The sequence below is a fragment of the Physella acuta genome, unplaced genomic scaffold (genome assembly GCF_028476545.2).
Source record: "Physella acuta isolate Inbredline_101_S28 unplaced genomic scaffold, ASM2847654v3 ptg000794l, whole genome shotgun sequence".
Lineage (NCBI taxonomy): Eukaryota > Metazoa > Mollusca > Gastropoda > Physidae > Physella > Physella acuta.
This window is the reverse complement of record NW_026732312.1, coordinates 1-19135: the sequence shown is the minus strand read 5'-3', so window position 1 is coordinate 19135 and position 19135 is coordinate 1. Positions and strand designations below refer to the sequence as shown.

Genomic DNA, 19135 nt, shown 5'->3' with positions numbered 1-19135 from the left:
ATCAACTTATAGGCTTTTGAAAAATTGAAAGTAGAAAAAGTTCGACTTCCAGTTATCGGAAATAGCTCAAAAGTTGATACAGATCTACGATTTTGATGTAATACTTATATATGATATTGCATCAACCTAGCTTTGACGGTACTCAAGTTATCGTGTTTACAGACACACACACACATAAACACACACAGACATACGGACAAGATTGTAAACTATGTTTTTCCAACTCAGTGAGGTGTAAAACGTCGAGATTTGCACAAATCTCGATTTTTTTTGTGCACAATTACAAGACTTTTTCTTTATTTTCCTCTACACATTTACAGTACCGGTACTCACACACTACTCGGTCAGACACACGAAGACGAACAGAACATCGGGTCGACGGTATCTTGCCGACAGGTGCAGTACAGCGTCTCTCCAACAGGTACATGACAGCATCTCGCCAACAGGTACATGACAGCATCTCGACAACAGGTACAGGATAGCGTCTCACCAACAGGTACATGACATCATCTCGCCAACAGGTACAGGATAGCGTCTCACCAACAGGTACATGACAGCATCTCGACAACAGGTACAGGATAGCGTCTCGCCAACAGGTACAATGACCACATCTTGCCAACAGGTACAGGACAGCAGCTCGTTAACTGTTACAGGGCAGCGTCTCGCCATCAGGTACAGGACAGGAGAACGGGTAGAGTAGAGAGAACAGGACATAGCATCTCGCCAACAGGTACAGGACAGCGTCTCACCAACAGGTACAGGGCAGCATCTCCCAACAGGTACAGGACAGCATCTCGCCAACAGGTACTTGACGTATTTGGCCAAGATGACCGAAGAAGGCAATAGAACAATGAGCTTCTGCTCGCTAATTAGGTCTGACAAACTAATTTGGTACCACAAAACTGTGGCGACATTGAAACTAGGCAAGGCAGCTAAAATATACATAGGCTACAATTCACATCCTTTATTTAAAAAGGAAAATGGGATTCCAGCCATTACGCATTTAATCATTCAGTTCAGAAAGTTTAACAAGAAAATAATAATCATTAAAAAAGTTTTAAAAAACCCACGTTTTCTGATTGAACTAAAAAGTAGAAAATAAATACTATACATACAATAATGCAAGCGATCACTCTACTATAAGCTATCAAAAACGTGGGTCGCCGAAGTAAAAGTTATATTACTATTGATTAGATAATACTATTGACTTTTATTAGGGAGCTTGTAGAGAGTCAACAGTATTAGAAACTGTAAGAAAATCACGGCGCCCCACGTTTTTGATAGCTTATAGTAGAGTGATCGCTTGCATTATTGTATGTATAGTATTTATTTTCTACTTTTTAGTTCAATCAGAAAACGTGGGTTTTTTAAAACTTTTTTAATGATTATTATTTTCTACTTTTTAGTCTTTGTCTGTTTGTTTGCATTAAAATCTTGCTATCGATTTTATCTTTTCACTTTTTTTTTGGGTAAACGAAGACAACTCGTAAAAAGACAACTCGTAAAAAGACAACTCGTAAAAAGACAACTCGTAAAAAGACAACTCGTAAAAAACATGTTGTTTGAATACGTTACTGACTAGAACACATAGATTTGAACCCGTGTCGAGTGGGATAGCAATCGTGTGCCCAACCACTCGACCATATCGTCTCCCCCAAACTGGCCTACCTCCTGTAAGTTTAAACTCGGTTCAAGCTAAATTCTCTGCCCCTAAGCCTGTGGCGACATGTGATCGTTCGCTTCACTGCGCGCGAGGTACGCGTCGCTGGTTTTTTTCTAATGGCTAGCAGAGGATAATTATATATATAGATTATATAGCGGTCTAAAATGCTCAATACAATGTTTCCATTGATCAATTTAGTAATAATAACAATTGAATATTCAATGGTCATCCAAAAGAAAGCTTCCCTGAAAATTTCAGCGCGCTAGCTAACTGGGAAGTGCCAGAAATTTCGATCGCAAGATTTGATTGGAAAGACAAACAAACACACAAACAGAGAAAGCAAGTTAAAGAAAACGTGGGAACATAAAACAGTGTTTCTCCATGACACTGTTTCTTCCAGACTTTTTTCTCCGGGGGGGGGGGGGGGGGGCGGGGGCCGACACTGTTATAAGTATATATTTTCTATATAAATTCCATTTTGTTCGGAGGGGGGGGGGTCGGTAGACTCTCTTCGGGAGGGCGGAGCCCCCCCCCCCCCTCGCCCCGAAGAGATGCCTGGAAAAAACATTGCTCCATGATTCTTCCAGACTTTTATCTCCGGGGGGGGGGGCACTTGAACTTGAAATTTTCAGGTGGGGGGGGGGCGTTAGACTTTTTTTTTGGTGGGGGGGGGGCGTTCACTGTTAAATGTATATATTTTCTATACAAATTCCATTTCGTTCGGGGGCGGTAGACTTTTTTTCGGGGGGGGGGGGCGAAGAGATGCCTGGAAGAAACTCTGACCAACAGTAGAGCAATTTCAGAAAGTCAAATGAAGCCATTAACATCCTGTATAGTTATTTGAAAAGGGTTGTATGAATCGAAATTTATAGTTGCATTATGTTAAAGATGGGGTCTGACGTATTGTATAGACGTTGAGCGATATGGTGATGTTGAAAAAAAAAATTGACGACCCATCATAACCTGTTCAATCATATTTTGTGTTAATCAATATATTTTTTTTCGTTGCGACGAAAATGTGTGAATTTGCGAATTTAGAATCTACAATTTGGCACGGCACCACTAGATCTTCATAGGCTAACTGCACAGCCATAATAAAACATGAACTGGAAACTTTTATAACTCAAATATAAAATAAACGAACTACAAGAAATTCGTTTTCATTAGATTCTTAAAATATTTTTGATAGCTTAGCAGTTTATTTTCATTTTGAATGATATTTAATAAATGCACCAAGTTTAATCGATAAAATAATACGAACAACTAAGAATTTATAATTTTGTTTCGTAATAAATGGACTAGTAATATTAGCTTGCTGTTGGACGAAGGGAGCTGATCGTGTGTGTGCGGTAAATTGACATCATAGCATTCATAACATCGCTGTTTTTATTGGTATGCATTAAATTTATAGCTAATTGTAAGTATTCTAATCTAGAGAATATATAATATTAACTAAAATATGTTAGATATTGATCTCTAGATCTAGTTATGATGCGAGATCTAGATCTAGTAGTAATAACTACAAATTACAAATGAACTTTCATATCGCATGTCAGAGTGTCTGTCTGACAGTGATGTGATAAGTCACAGTCACTAATTTCAGAGATTTACTTCTTAGTGAATTTTAGTGAGTCTAGCCTAGATCTAGATCTAGATTCTTGATCTAGTGACTAGTGATACAGATACACTTACTCTGATTTCTTGTTCTCAGTCTGTACTCTGTAGAATCTGCATAATATAAATCTGAGCTGTGACAACAAACAAAAATATAATTTAATTTTAATTTTATTTATTATTTAGAATGCAGTGGAGTTTTACCCTACAATTTATTAAGATTCTTAATAAGTTGTAGGGTAAAACTCCATTTTAGCGTAATTAATTCGCAGCTTCACGGTCACCTCCCGTTGAGCGTATTTTATTATAAACACAACCAAAACACACAAAAATGTTAGGAAACTGTTGGGGCTGAGAACGGTTAACATAAACTTCCAAGAATTTAACACTTGTAAAACATTTAACCTGCATACAAATTGTATCAATTAAAAATCATCTATACTCATAAAATAGGTATCTCTACAGTAAGTACACCATGAGAGAAAGATTTATAGGGGCCAGAACAAATGATCTAGACTTATTTTATAATGCTACAGAAAATTTTGCTTTTATTACCATACAAAAAATAAATATTTTGCATTAGTTATTGGTTGAAATGAAAATAGCATTAAAATAAATCAGTTTCTCGTATAGTTAAAATCATTATATATTTAGACTTTTAAATCTTTTATTTTTCTCAACACATTCTGGATTCTGCTTTCAATATTTAATAACAGATTTTACAGAACAACTATATTACAATTTAAAGTTTTAGCACTGCAATGTACACAATACTTATAAGTGATTTACTATAATCAGTAAGTCTGGTGTTTTTCATTTATGGATGTACACATTTAGGTTGGGGGGGGGGGGGATCCACATTTTTTGGAGAAACAGATTTTTCTTTGTTATGATTGATTGTAAACTCTTTTTTGTTCCAATTATCCTGTAGGAGCATAGAAATACTGCACAATTTCCAAGAAATTGGGTGGTTGCAGAATGGACTACACCAATTTAAATAGAGCGCAGCTCAGCTTTGATTATTTGCACACCAACTCGTAAGTAGTTATACTTTGTGTATTATTCCTCTGCTTAATGGAAGTAAAAGGAAACCCTTTGTAAAGTCTAAAATGTGTTTTGTGTTTACTGTTGTCAAAGCCATTAATTTTGCAGTTAAAAAATTGTCACTTCATTTTTCTAGTACAACTCATGAGTTCTTGTTTGGTGCACTTGCTGAGCTGCTAGACAATGCCAGAGATGCCTCTGCAACAAAAATGAATATTTTTACAAGTATGCTTTTTACATTCTTTGAACTTGGCTCTTTTTTATATTGTTTTTTGAGTTTATTTTGCTCTTTATCTGGTTGTAACTGTTGAATGTGGATATATAGGTAAGTACATAATACATTCACATTTATACTTTTCAGTAAAAAATGAATCACTGCGGGGTGGACACATACTGTGTTTTCTTGATGATGGTGAAGGCATGGATCCAAGTAAGTTCAGTCCTCGAGACTATTGCTCTTAGACACAAGATCAATTTTGTTTGTTATTTAGTTATCTGAGAGAAGTGCAATAGTCTTTTTTTTGTGATCAGCAAACCAGCATTTGGTTTAGAAGTATTCACCTGCTGCTAATTTTAGTATGACCAGTTTTTAAGTACCTGTCCAATCACGTGCACTTTAAATTAAATTTGTTTGAATCTGTTTGAATTGATTTGTCTACCTTTATTTGAATATATAAATAGTAAGCATTGAGTGTTTTTTGTTTTCAAGTTGAAACTGCGAGCATAGTAACATTTGGTAAATCTAACAAGAAATCAGATGATCTTCATCAAATTGGCATGTATGGCAATGGTCTAAAATCGTAAGTATTGGGAAACTATTTTTTTTAAAAAGATTTTTTGATTAATTGATATTTCGTAGCATTTAAAACAAACATAGTTGTTTTATAGCTTCAACAAAATAAGCATAATATTATTATCTATCTGACAAGGTAGATTATCTAGGGAGCTGTCAGGTTACATTTATAACACAAAATGTTTTAAGACTTAAAGGTTTCCTATATGAAGCTATGAGAAAAAAATGTTTTTCTTTACTTTTATCTTATTTGGTTTTGTAAGAACACACATTTTTATAATGCAATTTTTTTCCTCAGTTCATTTTACATTTTCTCAGTTCATTTATGCTTCTAAATTTTATTCTTCTCAAATTGGTGTTAGTTCATAAATCATTTAAAAGTGATTATGAACCTTTGTAATTCTAAGTTATGAACCGATAAGGTTTAAACATAGGGGGGGGGGGGGGGACAACAAAAATTTTCTCCTCCTTTTAAAAAAATATAAAACATTTGAATTCTTAATGCTTAAAACTTGTGTGTATAATGCACAAATATGATATCTTTAAATACCCACTTGGTCATAATTATCATTACAGTTTTAAACTTTTAAATTAATAATTTCATGTTTTTTTTTAATTAAACAGTGGCTCAATGCGTATTGGGAATGACCTGATGTTATTTACAAAGAAAAGTGATACTAGATCATGCCTATTTCTCTCTCGAACTTTCCATGAAGAAGAGAATATTGATGAAGTAATAGTACCTATCCCTTCTTTTGAGGCGTCATCTCGCAAACCAAAAATACTAGATGCACGACTGAAAGAGAAGGTAGGAACTTTGATAAAATGTAAATAGCTAAATATTTAAGTATTAGCTATTAAATTTAATATTAACCTCTTTAGAAAAACATGCACATTTTAAATTTCAATTTACTAAATTATTCTTGTTACATTTAAAATGGGACATTGTGGTAGAGTGGTAGACCATTTAATTACCAATCAAAAAGTATCTAGTTAGGATTCAAAACTTAAGACAGCCAAACTTTGATGGAAACCTATTTTGGTTGGGCAAAGTAAGTGTAGCTGGACATAGAGAAGAGCATACTCTCCCTTTAAATGCAAGGTCAGAGAAATAGATTACCTCTATTTCATCTGCTTAATAGTCTTACCGGTCTGTAAGGAACTATTTTTTACATATTTAGTTTAACGTTTTTAGCTGATAAATGTTTTGTTCATATTAGCAGTAATTATATTTGTTAGTTTTATAACTGTTTTTTTCTTTTTACCTACAGCATGAGTTAGAGATGGAAATAATTTTGAAGTATTCTCCCTTTAAGACATTAGATGAATTTTTCACCCAATTTGATCGATTAGAAGGTCAATCTGGCACATTGGTTATGGTCTACAATTTAAAGCTGCTAGATTCTGGTGATACTGAACTGGATTTTCTCACAGACGCCACTGATATTATTTTAGCCAACCCCAGTAGTCATGACTTTGATTCTGATGAAGGGTTAGTTTATAAGCTTATTAACGTAAACGCATCTAAATGATCAGTTTTGATTTTCAACTGTTTTTTAAACAGTTATATAAAATGTTTAATTTAACTTAGATCAAGATTCAAGCTAATTTTTTTAACATTAGCACAATAATGTTTTCTATTGGGTTTTAACTGCTTTCTATTGATGTTTTTACAGGCTTATGCCTGAAAAAAAGTCATTCAGGGCCTATGCAGCTATTTTATATATGGACCCACGAATGAGAATTTATCTACAAAACAAGAAAGTGCGGACTAAAAGACTAGCCTGCACATTATATAAATCAAAAATCTATAAATATTCATCTAATCGATTTAAAACAAGGGCAGAGAATGAAGCAAAACGAGCTATAGATGAGGCACTGTCCGCTGAGAATAAAGCCAGGGAAGCTGAAAGCAAAGCAAAGTAGGTCACTAATAATAGCCATTTCTGTAAATCAGGTCACATTTAGAAGTTTTTCTTATATAAAGGTGTTTGTAAAAAAAAAAAATCTCTTAATTTTACAACATCAAAGTGTTGTTTATTTTTAAAATTTTCTGTGGGTTGTATTTATTCCCTTTCCAGAAACTTAGAGAATAAAACAGGTTCTTCAACAAACAAAGAGCACAGGGTAAGTCTGTAAATGTGTTTGTAGTTCTCTAACTATGATGTTATAACATATTATATACATTTCTCAGTTGTGTTGTTATTCTTTATTTTTGTAGGCAGCTTTAAGAAAAGCACAAAATTTTGCTGCAGAATGTAGGGGAAATGCTCAAATTAAACGTCAGATGGCAGAAAGAAAAACAAAGTAAAATTTTTTTTATAGTTGTATATTGTATTCTTTGTATTTAAAAAAATAATTTCTGTTGCCTTTATTGATTTATATTACGGTATTGTGATCAGATATTGCGGTTCATTGTTTAAAGAAAATTAATCATATCAAAGATTTATTGCCCCAATCCCACTTTATGAAAAGATCAATTTTTTGTGTAATTTATAATCTAATTCCTAATTATCAGGTCCTTGAAAGAACCTAAAACTCTAAATCTTATATTTGGGCTAAACCTGGAAAATCGCAGCCATGATGGTGTCTTTGTTTATAACTGTAGTCGCCTAATCAAGATGTATGAGAAAGTTGGACCTCAGAATGAAGGAGGAGTGTGAGTTACTGTTAATTGTTTATACATTTCTTCTTCCCTCTTAATTGTAATGCTGTACAAGATTTTCTCCAACACAGTAAAGTACTGCAAATCAACATTTGGCCAGTTGACTCTGATTTCAGCATGCATTTTAGGGTCGTCGTGGTTGAGTCGGTAAAGCTCATGGTTGCTAAATTCGAACAAAGTCTCGAGTTCAAACCCACTGGCAGATAAATCTCGATCCCCTTCAACACTAATAATTAAGAACGAAGAAGAAGAAGAAGAGCATACATTTTTTTTTGGGTTTGCTTACATAGCCTTTGTCCATTCAAGAACAAACAGCAAGGCAGCAGTTGTTTGAATTTGGAGTTTACTCTCCTAGATGGGTGGCTGTTCCCAGTTAACTAGCCTCATGTGCCTGGGATTATTATTATACATAATATTACTATTATTATTTATTGGTGAACTAATTATTGATTTATACTACAAACACTTTTAATTTTTAATTTTTTTTTTTCAGATTCTGCAGTGGTGTTGTTGGTAAGATTTTTCAGTAATTCAATAATACACAATGCAATTAATTAATTTTCAATTTTAATGGGTATTTTTTCCTTCCTCTGAACCTTGGCCTTAATGTTTATCATTGTGCCATCCCAGGTATAGTAGATGTTCCATATCTGGTGCTGGAACCAACCCACAACAAGCAAGACTTTGCTGATGCCAAAGAATATCGGCATCTGATGAGAGCCATGGGAGAGCATATGATACAGTATTGGAAGGATGTTGGCATTGGTATGTTGTTGATAAAGCTATTCAGGCTGAAGATTTAAAAAAAGTGTTAGTGAAAATTTAGTGGTTTTTCTATTATCTTTGATGTATGATGTAGATTTTGTACAAGTTTTACTTAAATAATTGTGTTTTATACTTAAGATTGATTTTTAATAATATTTTTTTTAGCTCAACAAGGAATAACAAAGTTTTGGTAAGCAATAGTTTATTTATTTCATAGTTTATATTAGTTCATCACTTTATTAAACTACTTGGCTGGCTGTTTACTCTTATTGAAAAGAATGTCTATTTTTGCCTCTTAACTAAGTCTATATTTATTAGTTGTTTTACATTTGTAAATCTGAAGTTGGTGTTGATTTTTTAAATCAAATACTGAAGACTTATATATTATACGAGCCGACCCGCTGCGTATCATACGCAGCTATTTAGTTGTTTTTTTTCTACTTTTCAGTAATTTATAATTTGTGAATTCGACAGTACCAATGCTGCCATTGAAAATATTTGCTTAAAAACCCTACCCCCCCCACGTGAAAGCAGCCTCCTCTTAGTTACCTCCTCTAAGTTTAAAATAGTTTCAAACTAAATAATCTGCCCCTAATAGCCGTCACCAAACCCGTCTCTGTGATTGTAAAATGTAAACAGAGTGAACACCGCTCACCAGATCATGTGGGGGTGTGGTGGGGGTGGTAGTGATAGTGATAGAGAGGAAGAGAGGGGACTGCAAAGGCGCGCTTGCAGCTTGTTTTCTAACTGATCCCAGAAGAGAATTATATATATAGATTGTTTTATATAAAGTCTAAAGTCATATTGGTATCTAATTTTAATATTTATACATAATATATTAGACACAACTGTTTCTGAATGCTTTGATTTATTTGATAGTTTAAATATTCCTTGGAATAATCATTGATTCACAAAAAGCATATGTTAACCTTTATAAAATTAAATAGTGCTAAAATGGTTGTAATAGTGAAAACTGAAAGATGGAAACACAATAGTTGTAAATTATTCCATCAAATATTGTCTTTGTGCTGTAGGGAAAGTTTTGGCTATGTCAGCTCAGAATGGAAAGCTACTCCATCAGATGACATCAAGTTTGTCAGGAAGAGAGCCATGCAGCTCAGTGTTACATTACAGTGTGGTGGGTATTTTAGCACTGGCCTCATTATAAACATAGAATATATTAACTATTTTAAAGTCAATGAACTTACTAACAATAAAGTATCTGAACTTTGTTATTTTCAATAACAGTAAAACCACATACAAATTGTAACTAATTACATTTTTTAATTTTATTAGTATTCTTGTACATATGCTTCATTTATTCATTTCAAAATTGCATTTATTCTTTCCCTTTAAGTTTAAAAAAAAAAACTTTTAAAAAGAATGTAGGTTTAATTAGTTTTGAAGTAACTGAGAATTTTCTGTGCCCCTTGATGAAACTTCTGTTGTTTTATCTCAGACATGTGTCTCAAGTGGAGAATGATCCCTTTCAACTCAAACAACATTGGTAAAGAATTTCCTGACCACTGGGTTTGTACCATGAATCCTGACCAACAGCATAACAAGTAAGATTATCACTTGTGGTATTGCCTATGCTGTTGAAATTTATAAATCTTGAATTCTTGTGCTACCACACATTTTTAGCAAGTAATTTGATTATAGAAACTCCTATCTTGCTCATTTGTATCAGCGACCTTTTATTACAGGTGCTCATCAGCGGAACAAAAACTAAACATTCCAGAAGGTGTCTTAAAAAAAGAATTTAAATCTCAGGAACAAAAGAAGAAAGATCTTGAAGAGGTGTAACAAATACTATATCATTAATTTGATGTTTCATAATTCATCATTTATGTATTAAAATATTTATCTTTTTTCTAAATTTTTTAATTATAGGAAATTTTGCGGAAGACAGAAATGTTAGAAAAATTACAGGTAAAGATCCAGTTTAGTAGATTACATGATTTTATTTTTAGAGTTTAGTCATTAAGTTAAAATGTATTTAGATGTTTCTTCAATTAGGATAAAAGTAAAAAATATAATTTTTCTTCTTAGAAAATGAAAGTGGTTCAATCCTCAAAAGATATTGAAGTTGCTTTAAAAAAAGAAGACAAAAAAGAGCCCCAGATTGAAGGTCGAGCCAGTCTAAGCAGAGTAAGTTTGTAAGCTGTTAATTTATAGATAGGCTGAATGCTAGGTAGATAAATAAATAATGTTCCTGTTAATTTTTTAAATTAATTCTTTGACAGAAAGCTAAAGCCAGATCTCCGTCCCCTCCCCCAAAATCTCCATCACCTGAACCGCCTCCTAAATCAAGAACAACTGGTTCGCAGTCTTCAGTAGCATCAAAGAAAAACAGACGCAGCCCTAGTCCGCCTGCTCGACGTGCACAAAAACCATCCCCGAAACCGTCACCACAGGTCACAGTCAAGCAAGCCATGAAACAGAAGAAAAGAAGTCCAAGTCCTCCACCACCTCCAAAACGTGCAGCCAAATCTAAAGTAACATTTTTAGTGACTTAAAACAGTATAATTTATCCATAAGTTTTTTAAACACAACAAATTTTTTAAATTAAATTATTAGCAAGTCTTTCAAGTTAGTTTTTTTTTATGTGCAACTCTCTCTTGATCTGTTCTTAGTTAACATTTTATAAAAGATTTGTTTGATTACTTGTTTTGTTCTAGCCTGAACCAAAAGTGACACCAAGAAGACGTGTCCAACGCATGGAATCATCTGAAGAGGAGGAGGAAGAGGAGGAAGTAGATGAAAATGAAGACAATGAGGAAGATGAAGAGCCAATAACTAGAAAGGGGAGGAGTCAGAACAATGTTGAGTCAGAAACAAAAGAAATTAAAAGACCTCGAGCAAAAGAACAAGTAGGATGCATTTTTTAAATATTATAATGGCACGAGTATATTGTATTTTGTATACATTCATTAACATTACACTAGAGATTTAGAGGTATTAAAGAATGTTGTTTCCTCTCAGGTGATAGAATACCCAGAAATCCCAGTGAAGAAACAAAGAATTTCCCACCTGAACACAGAAGCTAAGAAACCTGTGGAAGTTAACAATGACTCAAGCTCAGAGACATCTGCTAGGTCCACCAGGTCTCGTGGCAAGGGATCAAATCTCAAGGCCGAAGTGAGTCTTTTATTGACACAACTTGTTTTGCTGCAAAACAGTTTTATTTTCATGTTTTGCTTATTTAACTTCATGTTTATAGTAAAAAAAAATACTACAATGGTACACATTTTTTTCTAGTCCTCTGCTGATGAAAATGAAGCACAAACAACAGATGCTGTTGATGTAAAAGATGTTAGCATTGAAGGTATGTAGCTAGCTTTTGCTTAACTGTTTACTTATTTCATTATGCTTTCATATCAGTTAGCAGTCTGGTTTGCTTGTAATTCTTTGGTTAGTTAGTTGTGGATTTACATATGATATGAGGTTCAGGGAAGAAAATTACCCATAAGATAAGTTTTTCAAAAAAGTTATCTTGATACCAAAATACTGCAGACTCTGAATTTGTTCCTAAACTTTCTAAAAATAGTGAACTGTTTAACAAAAACAAATTATTATGATTTTTTTACTTTTTCAGTTGATGTTGGTACTCGAGTTGAAGCACACATCAACAATAAATGGTAAGAGAGAGATCTTTTTCTGGTTATTTTAGAAAAATAAAATGTACGGCTACACATGGTATACAATTTTTAAAAGGTGACCCATAACATAAAAACTTCCCATAACAAAGTGAATTTCTTCATATTTCTTTAGTACAGAAAACCATGTCCATGCATCTTTTGATATACCATAGATAGATATTTAAGTCAATTCTGTAAACCTGCAGGTACCCTGGCTCAGTGATAGAGGTCAATGCTGAAGACACCAGATGGAAAGTTAAATTTGATCATCACCCTAAAGACAAGTATGATAAATGGTAAGTTACACATTATTGAAAAGCATTCTTCTACAAAAGATTAACATCATCCAGCTTTTTTTTTGGAGACTATTATGTAAACTGTGATAAACATTTTAAAGTAATTCAACACTTATAGTATGGTACAGATGGTTATAGGCTATGCCTTCCAAATGATTTTCTTTCTTTTGCCTGTATTCAACACACTTTTGTTCCATGTAAAATAGATTAAATATTAATGTTGTACACAATCTTTGATGCCAGGACATTTTAAAAGGCTTTGTGGGAAAGAAAAAAAAAATAGCCAATAGTTTTGAAAGAATTTGAAAGTTTTTGTTTAGTATGGTATGTTATAATTTTAAAGGGGTAAGAACCAGATTATACTAAAAACTATTTTCTAGTGTATTCTCCCTTTGGTCAGTTAAAAAAATAGGCCCACCTACAGGAAATAAATAAAATATTAAATTATGAATAACATTTGGAAAAAAATGGTAACAAATGAAAGTGACAAATGTTTTTTTTTGTTATACACAATTTTTACATTAACATTTTATTGTTTAACTACTCTAGTTTCTGAGAGTACTAACTTAACATTAACTTATCAGGACTATTGACCTGAAGCTTCATTGTGAATTTCTATTTCCACCTTGATCATTTTAAAATAAGTAAAGAGTTGTCTTCGCTGTTTCACCTTTCTATCAGTTTTTTATCTTAGAAAAAAGTAAGTTTGTTAGTAAAAACCAAAATTTAATTATTAATATAAATATTAAATAGGATCAAGTGCGACTTAGATTTAGCTTTCCCCCTTAATATTGAGTGTAACTGATTTGTTTTTTGCATAACCGAAAGATACCGAAAACTTGATAGATTGTTTACAGCTAAACACATAGTCGATCTTAAAACATGAAGTAAAAATTAAAACCTGTATACATTAAGAACTTCATTAATTAGACTGTTTAAAAACCATTCTAACAATTTTGTTCAAAGAAAGCATATTATTTAAGCTGCAATTTAAAATGCTATAAAGATTTCATTAAAATTGTAAAAATAGAGCTGCGAAGAACATCATAAATTTTATGTTTGTAAAATGATGTGCTAAAAGTGACAATAAACAAGAGCTTTGTCTTTTCTTGTTTGAACTAATATGTAGGTAAACGTAGGGCTGTCATTTATTGAGACAACTCAGCCAATCATTTAGATTCACTCCCTTTGTTCAGCCAATCAACTAGGTGCTCTCCCCTGACTCAATAATCTTCACTAGTTAACATTAGCATTTTACTCCTCTCCCTGTCCTTCCCTGTCCCTCCCCGCTAAACTGGAGGGAGGATATTAATGTATCCAGGATTTAATAGTGTGGTGAAGGGAGAACTAAAAACTCTATTGTGCAGCATGCCAGTTAGTGCAAATTGCTTTTATGGCTTTTTCTCTATTGGAGAGTGGGACTGAATCTGTTGAAGGCCCATAACTTACAGGGCCATTGCTGTCAGCGAGGGAGGGTCTCCTGTTTTTAAAAGTGGTCTTACTTAGAGCATGGGAGGCTGAACATGAATGGGGGGGGGGGGGGAAATCTAAAGTTTAAAAGTAAAGTATCGAAATGAAAGAGGTATGTTTGGTTAAGCAAGGATGCTTTTTGCATTTGTTGTTTGTTCTATAGAAATTAGAGGTAGCTTTTTTTATTTGTTTATACTCTTGAGTAAAGGCTGCAGATTAGGATTTTGTGTTTGGAAGTCGTTTAGTTGTTTGAATCATTTAGTTGTTTGAATTATCAGCAGAGATTGGATTTATAGTGTTTTTAAAGATTTATTTTGCCATATAAGTGGGTGTGTGTCTGCATGGGTGATATATGATTTGATCAACATGTGTGCACCAGGCAATCAAATCTGTGGTCAGTGTGTATATATGGGGGATGGAGACTGTTACTATTATGGCTGTGTGCACCAGTCAATGGGGGAGGTGGGGGGATCTGTGTTCCCGTGATGTGTGAGTGCACCAGTCAGTGTGTGTGTGTGGGGGGGGGGGGGGGGGTCTGTGTTCCCGTGATGTGTGTGTGCATCAGTCAGCGTGTGTGTGGGGGTACTTTCCTTGATGTGTGGGTGCACCACTCAATGGGGGGGGGGGGGCTCTGTGCTCCCGTGATGTGTGGGTGCACCAGTCAGTGGGAGGTCTGTGCTCCCATGACAAGAGGTTCATGTTACCACTCCAACAAAGGGGAACTACTTGGATGTTAACCCCCGGTGTCAACTACATAGTGGACGGACTTGAAATTTGGCCCGTGTGTATTTAAACCGTTGCTATTGATCACTTTCTAAGTACCTCTGCACTCTTTTAGTTTTTTTTTTTTTTAAATTGGATTTTTAAAAATTTTAATTCTCTGCGTTGAATCGGGGGAAAAGCGGTTGGGATTTTAATAAGACACATATTTTCCCTGTTGAAAACCGCTTAACAAAAAAGTCGTTGGAATGTTAAAATTTACTTTTGATCGAATGGCCCATGAATATAAACTGGAAAGTTTTTTTTTAAAATCCCATCGAAAATTTCTAAAAAAAAATATTTTTTTTATTCCATCACTCTGACCCATAAGTTCTGGGAGTCCATGACTGGCGTGGCTCCACTCCCCACTCCCTCCCCCCCCCCCCCCCCCACTCTCCCGCGCCTTCTATTCTAAGTGCCCAATGGCGTGAATGAGTCGATTAGCGCCGAATGAAAGTTTATGGCAGTAGCCGGCCACTAACATTCAGCTCTCCTGAGGTTCAGGGTTAGTGGCTGGCGAAGACTTAGATGTTGGTCGATGTCGGGTGCCATCAGACGTGTTTGTTGGTACCTATTTGCAGTGGCACTGTACGGACAGCATATTTTAAGGACCCTTGAGTTTCTCCCAGAAACGTTAGCCGTATACTCTCCTACACGTTCGGTTATATTTTCTGTTTAGATGGTTAAACCAAAAGCTCACTTTTGTTTTAAAATCAAGTTCATCGTATCGGGTGAGTTGTTTCCCTTGAAGCACATGAGACCCGAGACTTCGAAAGGGCAACCCTACGGTTGTTTTTAGTTCAACGATACACTCCACTTCAGTGATACGATTTTGATTTCTGCCGTTCAGATAAATAATGCCTCAACAGAAAAAAACAAAACAAGTAAAAGTCATTTCAACACTATTCGTACAATCCGAAAACATATTAAATACGAGCGAGTGATGTTGAATTTTCTGTTTGGATATACACTGGTTAAGTTACTCGCATTTTTAAAATGTTTGAAACATTCTAATTAAGGTTCAGTCTGGACGGCAGACTTAAAACGTTCAATTGTCAGTCTTTCAAATTGGTCTCAGCTTTGTAAAGTTAAAATCGGCTATGCAAATAATTTACAAAATAAACAAGAAATATTATGCAAATTCTCTCGAATAAACTAAAGAAAATATGTTCATAAATATATTGGGAATCTCCGAAACTGTCTTCTGTTAGAACCAAACCGCCCGTCATTGTTGATACTAGCACAGATTTCCGTGCACGTCCCGTCGCCTATTCTGTGAGCATGTTGAAATAACAGAAGCCAGCTGAGCTGAACATCAGAGGGCGACTACACAAATTGACGGTGAAATTAACTCTAACCTCCATCTAAGGTCCCGTCGGGAGGGAGCGTTGAGCTGACGACCCCCATTTGTTTACCCCGACCAACATTAGATTTTAATTTCAATCAATTGTTTTGTGTAGCTAGCGCATGAGCCTGGAATTAAGGGAAGCCATCTTGGGGAGTATCACTTGTCTTTCGCCCGCCGGCTCCCCGCGACAAAATTATAGGGTGTCCACCGCATGCATGAAAATCTAATAAGCACCTTTCAAAATACGGCGAGCAGGAAATCTTTAGGGAGAGGGTAGCAGTTTACGAGAAGGGCTGGTACTGGGGGAGGGGGTACAAGGGATAGTCTGAGAAGACCCGTCGGTGGGGGTTGGGGGCGGCCGGGGTCATCTAGAATGAAATGGTGGTATGGCAGAGGGGAGGGGTTGAAATATGGTGTAGTGAGGCTGCGTTGATCGGAGAAGCATCTCGCTCTGTTAGAGTTTGAATGGGAGATTGGGTGTCCACTGGAAGAGGACAATAAGAAAATATTTGTCTGAGCTGCTCCGTTAGTCACGGGGGCTAACTCAGTGCCGTGTGTGGGGCAACTGATACGGCTATTAATGGGGCCATTGATACTCTTGCCCAGCTTCCTCAATAGGGTCCAGTTTTCTACTCGTGTTCTCTTAACAGTTTTCTATACATATCCATGTACTGAAAATTAATTGCTTTTTTTTTTAAGAAATAAAAGTATTGAGGTACAGAGAAGCTTAAGTCTACCGTTGTTTTGTTTTTTCTTGTAACAATTTCATCAGTTATCCCTTTCTTTCCAACCCATTTCGCCTGTGTGAATTAAAATCCTGTTTAAATTGTGACTTCAAAGAGGGCAGCATAAGCCATGTAACCAAATCTTCCAGGCCGGGCGAGCACAATAGGCCAACAAATGGCGCGCTTCTCCGGTAGCAGCAAGGGTCATTAGCTTTGATTTACAGCGGCAGAAGATGGCCAATATTTCACTCCCCCTATCCGGCTCTTGTGGACCCGCACAAATAATAGATGCCGTTCTCATGTAGTGAAATATTGTCTTACACGCTGGTAGGGAGGGTGGTCTTGTACAAATTGGAAGGGTGGTCTTGTACAGATACCATGTAGGAAGGGTGGTCTTGTACAGATACCCTGTAGGAAGGGTGGTCTTGTACAGATACCCTGTAGGAAGGGTGGTCTTGTACAGATACCCTGTAGGAAGGGTGGTCTTGTACAGATACCCTGTAGGGAGGGTGGTCTTGTACAGGTTGGAAGGGTGGTCTTGTACAGATACCCTGTAGGGAGGGTGGTCTTGTACAAATTGGAAGGGTGGTCTTGTACAGATACCCTGTAGGAAGGGTGGTCTTGTACAGATACCCTGTAGGGAGGGTGGTCTTGTACAGATACCCTGTAGGAAGGGTGGTCTTGTACAGATACCCTGTAGGAAGGGTGGTCTTGTACAGATACCCTGTAGGAAGGGTGGTCTTGTACAGATACCCTGTAGGGAGGGTGGTCTTGTACAGGTTGGAAGGGTGGTCTTGTACAGATACCCTGTAGGGAGGGTGGTCTTGTACAAATTGGAAGGGTGGTCTTGTACAGATACCCTGTAGGAAGGGTGGTCTTGTACAGATACCCTGTAGGGAGGGTGGTCTTGTACAGATACCCTGTAGGAAGGGTGGTCTTGTACAGATACCCTGTAGGAAGGGTGGTCTTGTACAGATACCCTGTAGGGAGGGTGGTCTTGTACAGATACACTGTAGGGAGGGTGGTCTTGTACAGGTTGCAAGGGTGGTCTTGTACAGATACCCTGTAGGAAGGGTGGTATTGTACAGATACACTGTAGGGAGGGTGGCCTTGTTACCCTGCAGGAAGTGTGGTATTGTACAGCTACCCTGCAGGAAGGGTGGTATTGTACAGCTACCCTGTAGGATGGGTGGCCTTGTTACCCTGCAGGAAGGGTGGTCTTGTACAACTACCCTGTATGAAGGGTGGTATTGTACAGCTACCCTGTAATGAAGGGTGATATTGTAATGGTACTACTACCCTGTTTGGAGAATGGTCTTGGTGGGAACTTGTCACCCCGCAATGATGGTGCCCCATCTAGGCTAGAGATGTCCTCACTACTATGATCCACCCATGACGTCCCACGCCACAGCGCTCCACCCCACCACGCCTCCCAAGTGACGCCCCAACCTGGACCGCCGACCTTGTGATGCTAGTTCTGATAAACGTAACGTAAAGTGCAGAGCGCAGTGATTTCACACGTCAGTGGTAAACGTAAATGGCAGGGGCTTTTATCTCTGACCGAATTAGACGTCATCGACATGGGCGAGAGTAGCAGGGGGATTAACTCATGCCCGGCGCTGGAGCTGATCTTGTCTTGCCTATTGTCTGGCGCTCCGTGAGTGTCACATGATGTCCATCCACACGCGCTACTGGGCCAGGATGAGCGGTCTACTCCCATTGGATAACCGAATGACTTGACTATGTTGTTTGTAGCAGGCCCAAACCTAGACATCTGCTCCGGTGCTTAAAATTTATTTTATTCTATCGTCTACTTGCCCACCTTGTACACCAGATATTGGCGTTGTACTACCTCGTCTGTTTCTGTTTTCTTACTAGTAAATCAGATTTGTACTTGCTATTTTTGTTTGCAAATAATTTATGGCGAAACCCCCCCCCCCCCCCCTTATGGCCCCCCTTCTACTTTTTGACAAGGATCACCTCAGGAACATTTCCCATCAAAACTGAAAGCGATCTCTTCCTCTTATTGGCTGGTTGACTCCACGTGATCCACCCCTTGACGCGAGTTGTCTTGTCATTATTGGATAATGAAAACAAAAACTAATAATAGACTGGGGAAAAATGAATGCCCTATGAAGCCTTCCCCTCTCCCCCCCCCCCCATGTTATCCCCCCCCCTCCGAATGTTTACTCCCCCCTGCCCCGATTGCCACCACCCCCCCCTCCCCGAATGTCCCCCCCTCTACCCCCACTGAGTAGATGATTGTTTTAACGAAACTTGAGTTGACGGTTTCAACAGATGCTGTCCCACCTCCCCCACCCATCATTTATTTGATCCATTATACAGACCTGA

At 36.7% G+C, this 19135-nt stretch overlaps 1 protein-coding gene across 2 annotated transcripts; it reads left to right on the top strand.

Moving 5' to 3' along the window:
• Positions 1–2969: 2969 nt before the first annotated feature.
• Positions 2970–12185, top strand: LOC131951047 (ATPase MORC2; the record flags this gene model as incomplete). 2 transcript variants are annotated; one of them, XM_059313314.1, is given in 24 exon segments in its annotated part: positions 2970–3055; positions 4209–4314; positions 4458–4546; positions 4683–4751; positions 5031–5121; positions 5739–5922; positions 6386–6606; positions 6791–7036; positions 7196–7241; positions 7336–7421; positions 7633–7773; positions 8273–8292; positions 8410–8544; positions 8710–8734; positions 9579–9682; positions 10004–10109; positions 10251–10344; positions 10438–10476; positions 10597–10695; positions 10791–11042; positions 11226–11417; positions 11530–11685; positions 11806–11872; positions 12143–12185. In XM_059313314.1, coding segments are annotated over 23 exon segments (2564 nt in total), but the record flags the coding sequence as incomplete, so codon positions are not given.
• Between the last annotated feature and the right edge of the window lie 6950 nt (positions 12186–19135).